This window comes from Arachis ipaensis, chromosome B05, assembly GCF_000816755.2.
Source record: "Arachis ipaensis cultivar K30076 chromosome B05, Araip1.1, whole genome shotgun sequence".
Classification (NCBI taxonomy): Eukaryota; Viridiplantae; Streptophyta; class Magnoliopsida; order Fabales; family Fabaceae; genus Arachis; species Arachis ipaensis.
In genome coordinates this window covers 5,751,943-5,759,394 of record NC_029789.2, presented here as the reverse complement: position 1 = coordinate 5,759,394, position 7,452 = coordinate 5,751,943, and the positions used below count along the sequence as shown (strand labels likewise).

The 7,452-nt window shown below is 27.5% G+C and overlaps 1 protein-coding gene across 1 annotated transcript; it reads right to left on the bottom strand.

Moving 5' to 3' along the window:
* LOC107641652 (transcriptional regulator SUPERMAN) lies at positions 406-1,979 on the bottom strand. Its single transcript, XM_016345133.2, has 2 exons — positions 669-1,979; positions 406-569 (listed from the first exon to the last, which is right to left on the bottom strand). The coding sequence occupies exon 1, from the start codon at positions 1,534-1,536 to the stop codon at positions 673-675; it is 864 nt and encodes a 287-aa protein (XP_016200619.1). The 5' UTR covers positions 1,537-1,979; the 3' UTR covers positions 406-569; positions 669-672.

The following is a 7,452-nucleotide window of genomic DNA, read 5'->3' as shown; positions in this document are numbered from 1 at the left end:
GTGAACAGTGAATATAATATTACAGCGTTTAACTTAAGCAATAATGGGTTGAAATTAATAGTCCCCACGGAAATGTATGCCCAGACACAAATCTATGTACTTAGACCCCTCTACAAAATGGAAAATGACACTTCACTGCAAACTTTTTCAGTGTCTCCTTCAAAACCCTAATCTTCCATTTCTAATGTAAATTTCTTTTTTTAGGAAGAAATAATAATAACATCAATAAATAACTTACATATTTTTTTCCTTTTTTTTTTCCTTTTTTTTTTCCTGAATCCCTTCCCCACCCCCAAATTGCTCCTTCTCCATGTGCGCACCTTCAGTCCAAAAAAAAGTAGCAACCACACACACTCATAGAAAATCAATTTAGTTAAACAAAAAGAGAGAATTTGAAGAAAAATGATCAAACAAAAAAAACTACCCACAGTAGTTTCCATCAGCTTCATTGTTGAGCAACTTAAGAAATTAATTACAGCAATCTAGATCTCTAGATCTTCTCTCTCCAAAGGTAAACACCGTACCAGTGTACCATCAGCACCACCAGCACCACCACCATCACCACACAGCTGCAAAAAAGAGAGCAGATAACATTATTACAAGGGTACTAGCTAGCTAGCTCGCTCCATCATGATGCTTCAGTTTATATATAGATGTATGATTCCTACTAGCTTAGCTTGGTCGAGTTGGTGGTCGCTTTTGCCCCAAGCGCAGCTCTAGATCAAGCTCTTCAAGGTGGTGGTGATGGCCGTTATTGTTGTTGTTAACGAGGGCTTCTTCAATCACTTTGGTGGAGTAAGAAGGAGAAGAAGAAGAAACGCCGTTGATCCCGGATGGCAAGTCAAGGGAGGGAGAACAAAGCGGTTGCATCATCGTCATCAAGTTGTTTTGTGGGTAATAAGATGACGATGAGGATGACGTCATGGAGAGAAGAGTGGATGGAGACGGAGACGGAGATGGAGTAGCGAAGGTAGTGGTACGATTAGGGCTTGGTGGCAAATGATAGAAGACGCACAACCCTGTAGCATTTGAAACCAGATCCTGATGATGACGATGAGGGACATTTATGAATGCTGCTGGTGATGGATATTGATGAAGATGATGATGAGGAAAAGGCGGAGGCGGTGGAGGAGGTGGAGGAGGAAGAGGAGGTTGGTGGTGGTGGAGGCGAGCACGGTCTCGGCGGTGGACGTTCATGTGGCCGCCGAGGGCTTGGGCGGAGCGGAACTCCCTCCTGCAGAAGGTGCAGGTGTAGGACCTCGGTGGCCACGTGGTTCCCATGATGTTCCTAGTGTCCTCTGCAAAGGCTCTGACCTCCCAAGAGTCGTCATCTTCTTGGTGCTGTTCCCTAGGGTTCCACATCCAAGTGGTGGTGATGGATGAGTTAGGGTTTGAAGGAGGTGGAGGAGGGTGGTGGTGGCGGTGGTTGTTGTTGCTGCTTTTGGTTTTGTGTTTTTGTTGTTGTTGTTGTTGTTGTTGGGATTGTGACAATTTTTGGATCTGGCTCATTGAGAGAAGCCCAATCTCTGCAGCCATGGTACTACTGCCACTGACATTTAAGATAGAAAGATGGATAGAGATAGTGATAATGGGCAGATGAGATGATGAAAATCAACAAACAAAATCATCATTCAAATCTAAATTAAAAAAAAAAAAACTTTTAATATATCATGCCTTCGGGTCATGACAAAACTCATCCCTTTAACACAACAATCTAATGTATCACCACTTGTTTGGGAAGTAAGCACTTGGAACTTAGTCAGATTCACATTTATATATCATAAAAATAATAATTATAAATTTATAGTCATAGGGTAAGTAAACTATACTCATCATTAGCTAGCTACACAACTTGTCTCAATGCTATCGACAATTTCTTTCCTTTGCCTTCTACGCCGTTCAAATATCTCTTCCTCCAATTCTTTTTTTAATTTCTCGGCTGCAACACTGCGATACTCCGTTCCTTCATCGTAGCTTCAACAACTCTAAATTGACACCAGGATTCAGAATGTGAAAACGATATATTACACACTCTCATGCTAATTAATTACTTCCTGTTTAATTAGGAAGGTATGTATTTCGTACGTGTGACAGTTATTACTTGCCTTTTAGGTCTCTTTTTTATTAACATAAAATTAAATAATTAAATAGGCAAAAGTAACTAATACAATGTATTTACTTTGAAAGGAGATCGCTTTAATAAAGATATTAAAAATGTCTTTTTTCTAAAACGTTTACACATGTCATGATATTATTGGACATTTTTATTAAACTGGTTAATAATTTATTTTTTAATAAACCATAATAAAATCGGTTATTATAGCAATAATAATAAACTCAATTGTTTACATTATAATTATTAGATCCGATTTGATTCGATCGAATTACACAATCTAAACCGAGTATTTTTAAAATTTTTAATGAAAAGATAAATATATCCCTGATTTTTTGTTTTGTAGACATTTAAATCCCTAAAAATTTAAAAATATAATTAAATCTCTAAAAAAATGAGTTTATTATTATTGTTATAAAAAAAATCGATTTTATTTTAATTTACTAAGAAATAAAAAATAACCAATTCATTAATACGTCCAATAATAATGCGAAACGCAAGCGTCTTTACAAAAAAACGTTTTAAGCATCTTTACGAAGCGTCACCCTTAAGAGTTCTTTCGAACAAATAATTTAATTTATCTTGTATTTTCAATTTTTAAATAAAAAATTATTTTATATTCCTTTAAATATTTAAATAATTCCTATAAAGAGATAATACTTAATATTATCTATAATTTGAGAAAAACAAAAGTTCGACAATAAAACAGAGAAATATCTTTGCAAAACTGGCAGACTATACTGTAAGCAAAGGTGTCTATCTGCTACTAAATATATAGTCTACCACTCTTAAATTGAAACTAAGGAAACCTTAATTACAATATAGTCAGTCACTTATTCGTGGTATTGACTAATAAAAAAAAAACACATAAATTATTATATTTTTAATATATTTTTTATGCAATAATTTTGTTCATAAAATTTTCTCATTTTCATTTGTATTATACTAAAATTTTTTCTTTTGAAGTCAACAAATATCAAACTTTAAATATTTAATTGTAAGATGATAAAAATTTTAATATCATATCATAAAACTAATTTTTCTAAAAAATTAAAATGATAAAAAGAGGCACATTTTAACCAATATTAATTTAACTCTTCAGAATCTACTAACGCCTTGGTTTGATTTTTCAATGTTTAATCAATTCAATTTCGGTCCCCTAAAATTCAAAGTAGTGTATTAAGTTAGTTTTTGGTATATTTTGATGAAAAATATGTTAAATCACAAATATTTTTTATATTTATTTTATATTTGATTCAGTAACTAACAAAACTAATAATTTGATATACAACCTTGAATTTGTGAGGACTATATTATATTAATTAAAAATTGAAAAACCAAACAAAATTATGAATTAAAACTTTAGGGAACATTAAATTTTACTCGAAAGTAAATGAGAAATTATTTTATTGTTACATTATATATAAGACAGATCTGATGCAAAAAAGTGACTATCATGAAACCATTTCTATTAAAAGTTTTAACTAATAGAAAAATAATATGAATAGTTATATCTCTAACATACTTCTTAAATAAAAGTCTTTTTTAGGTTTGTTTGATTTTTTGTATATGCATTTTTTTCTCTTTTATTTATCCTATGTTTCTTTTTTTCTTTTAGGATTCATTAATGATCGAATTCTAAACTATTTAGACATAGAACTTTGATATCATATCATGAAATTATTTGTTTCAAAAGTTTAAGATGATAGAAAGAGGTAATATATATAAATGATTATATCTCTAATAATAATATTTTTTAAATACTCTACTTGCACAAATAATGTATTTTATTTGAGTAATGTTAAATAACCAATTTTTTCAGTCAATATCAACAATTTTTTTTTAAATTATTTTATGTAGATAACCAATAACTTTTTTGAACAACATAAACAACCACCAATCAAATCAAAACACACTACACCTCCAAATTAACTACTTAAATCTTAATATTAAAATAACCATCCGTACACCTAGTAAAATGAACATCCAATATATCCATTGTTCACATTATTATTTAATATTTTCATTGTCTATCTATACTTTTCCATATTCTATTTATCTAAAAGTATAGACATTAAATGATAAATATTTATTTCAAATATTAAATTGTAAATTTAAATACTAAAATTAGCTAACTAAAAGTTGATTCTCTTTGAATACTTTCCTATTTTGTTTTACATGTAGTATTCTGACCTTTGCAATATGATTGCAAAGTCATAAAGCATAATAATTATTCTCATACTTGACAGCCTTTTAAATATTACTTCTGATTCATGATTTATCTTATTTTAGGGATTTTTTTATAGGAATTATGTATTTTTAAATTTAATTTTTATTTGAATATTCACACTAACTATTCTGAGATAAATATAGAGTAAATAAAAAAGAAAATTTAAAATTTAAAATAAGCGAAATTTTGTTAACTTTTTTCCTTACAAAATAGTTAATTTTTTGTGCATGTGTGTGAGACAAACATCCAATTCAAATACTTTTAACAATTCAATAATATATTTTTAATTCATACTTTTAAATATTATTGACTAACTGTTAATCGAAAATAACAAATTCTATTAGTTTTTTAATATTTTTTTTATGTCTATTTTAAATATCGGTCCTCCAGAGTAGAAACTAATAATTCTTTCATTCAATAAAATTTTAAATATTTTGTCTTCAGCCAACAATAAAGAAAGAACAAGAAAAAGGAAAAGACAAGGACAGAGTTGACAAATATAGGTGAAAATTGAAGAAAACTGGCCTTCAACCTTTTTCTTTGAATATAAGATTTTGTTAATAAGTGCTAAAAAATACGCTAATCACAAGTAGAGTATTTGAATGAAAAATGTAAAATTAATTGTAAATTTTTTAAAAATTTCATTTTTTTTTTGAAAAAATCACTTTTCTCCTCTTTTAACTAATGTCTTAGGACACTTTTTAACCAAGTTCTTAAAATATTGGACAAATTACATATATAAATTATTTGGAAACCAAATTTATCAGATTATAATATTTTAATACAATAGATGAATTGTAACTTTTTTATATTAAAAAAAAACTGAGAATATAGTATTTTCAATTAAAGGTAATCTGCTATAAAGTGTAGTAATTTATGTGAAATTTTGTGCGGGATAAAAATCTCTATACTTCTAAAAAAATTTTGCTGACTAGAAATCGCGAGTGGCTATAACTGTTTTTGAAGAAATACTGTCTTGCATAAATTGTAGCACATAGTAGCGATTTATGTATATGACTATTAGAATTTTATTTTATTTGTGATCTAATTTATTAATATAAAAATTAGTCTAAGTAGTATTATAATTGTTAAGAAATTATATTAGTTAATTGTATTGGCAGTTGGTTTGTTTTTTTGGTGAAAAAATGCTATTGTTCAAAATTTATATAATTTGGGTCCCTAATCTTGATCACACAACAACAAACAAATACATTCTGATTCTATCTAGTTTGGTGATTTAAAAATTAAAAATTTTAAATTAAATAAAAAATTTGATGGCTACAGCTGGAGGGATATAAATGACTAATTTTATGAAATATCTAACAAAAACTACATTGAAAAATTGGAAAATGGATTCTCTCCAGTTTTTTTGACACTTGACAAAATATAGTGTGATTTTTTACATTTAATTTTATAAGTGGGACCAGAAATAAATAAGAGAAAAAACAATAAATGATTAGATTAAACACTGGACACCATTCATTTTTTTTTTCGCTGAAAAGGATTCACTCCCAAAAAATTGAAAGTTTGAAACCATTACTATAATATAACATAATATTATTATATGTATATAACTTGGTATGTCTAAGCGTGTAACTTTTTAACTCATTGAAGGCTACACTATTTTACTGTGTTTAATTTGTTTAAGTAAATTACATGCAGAATAATATGTAACAAAGACAAAGTGTCAATGATCTTTGTACTTTTGTTCTAATAATTTTTATGTCACTTTCTTTTATATAGAATATATTTATATATAGTTTGTATTTAACACATTATGTGTGGTATGAAATTTTAGTTTTAGTTTTATTTTTTGACGTGTAGTTTTATTTTTATATAGTTTGTTATATTCTTTTTTATAGTAAAGTAAGTTCTAGACCTCAATAAAAGAGAAGGGAATTTTAATAGGAGTAACAAAAAAAAAAGTAGCAAAATATATATGATACACATTTTATATTTGTCTAATTTTCTATTTTTACCTACCATATTATACACAATAAAACACCAATATTAAGTAAACAATAATTTTTTTAGTATTTCCATCAAAATTATTGCGAATTAAAATTTTATTGAAAGATATTTGTTATCATCATTATTTAAATATCTATTTTTTTATGTAAAAAAATTATATTTTTTGAGTCATTTATACATATCGACAATCTCCTTTTGCATAAACTGCAATACTGTGTGCCACAGTTTAGTGTATGTAAGATAGTATTTTTTTAGAAATTGCTATAGCCACTTGCAGTTTCTGATCAGCCAACTTTTTTTAGAAATTACTATCTTTTGTAATTACTATCTTTTGTAGCGATACAGAAAAATTGTAATTTCATCTACTATATTAAAAAATTATAATATAGTAAGTTTGATTTTCAAATAATTTATTTAAGTAATTTGTCCTAAATAAAATATTTATGTACTTATAATGTTTATATGTTGAACGATTATTGAATATATATTTTGTTGTGTGGTGTTGGTGTGTAATTTTGTTTTTAGAAAAACAATATTTATTCTATTTTTTATGTATTTCTTTTGTACACATTTTTTTGTAATATAATATTTTAAAGTAGTTGTTTTTGATGCGGACATTCATTCGAATTGGAGTCAATTATGAAGTGAGTTTCAACATTTAATAGATTTAGATATGAACCTAACTAATTAATTTAGTTTTGTCTCTATTTTTTCTTTCTGTTTAGTCACAAAAAAAAAATTCGAGTCAGGTTAAATTTCTGTAATCACGAATTTGATATTCAGATCAATTATAATAGTATATAATTGAATTTTACTTGATTAGACTTGATTATCCATCAGATATAAAAATTAATATAATCGAACCAGATCAGTTTTAGACTTTTAGTTGAATAATTTAATTATTCATACCCGCTTACATCCCTAGATATAATATAAGTATATGCTAATAGTTGGGCTGCGTTATAACGAGGACATAAAGATACAGACAATAAATATCTAAAAAGTGTTTAGATAAAGAAATATAGACATGAATTTTTTTGTGTCTACTTTTAAACGAAGATCAATGATAGATACAAGAATTTGAGAGAGTAGATACAGAATTTTAATGAAAAAAAAATTTTCTTTTTATTTATAGATA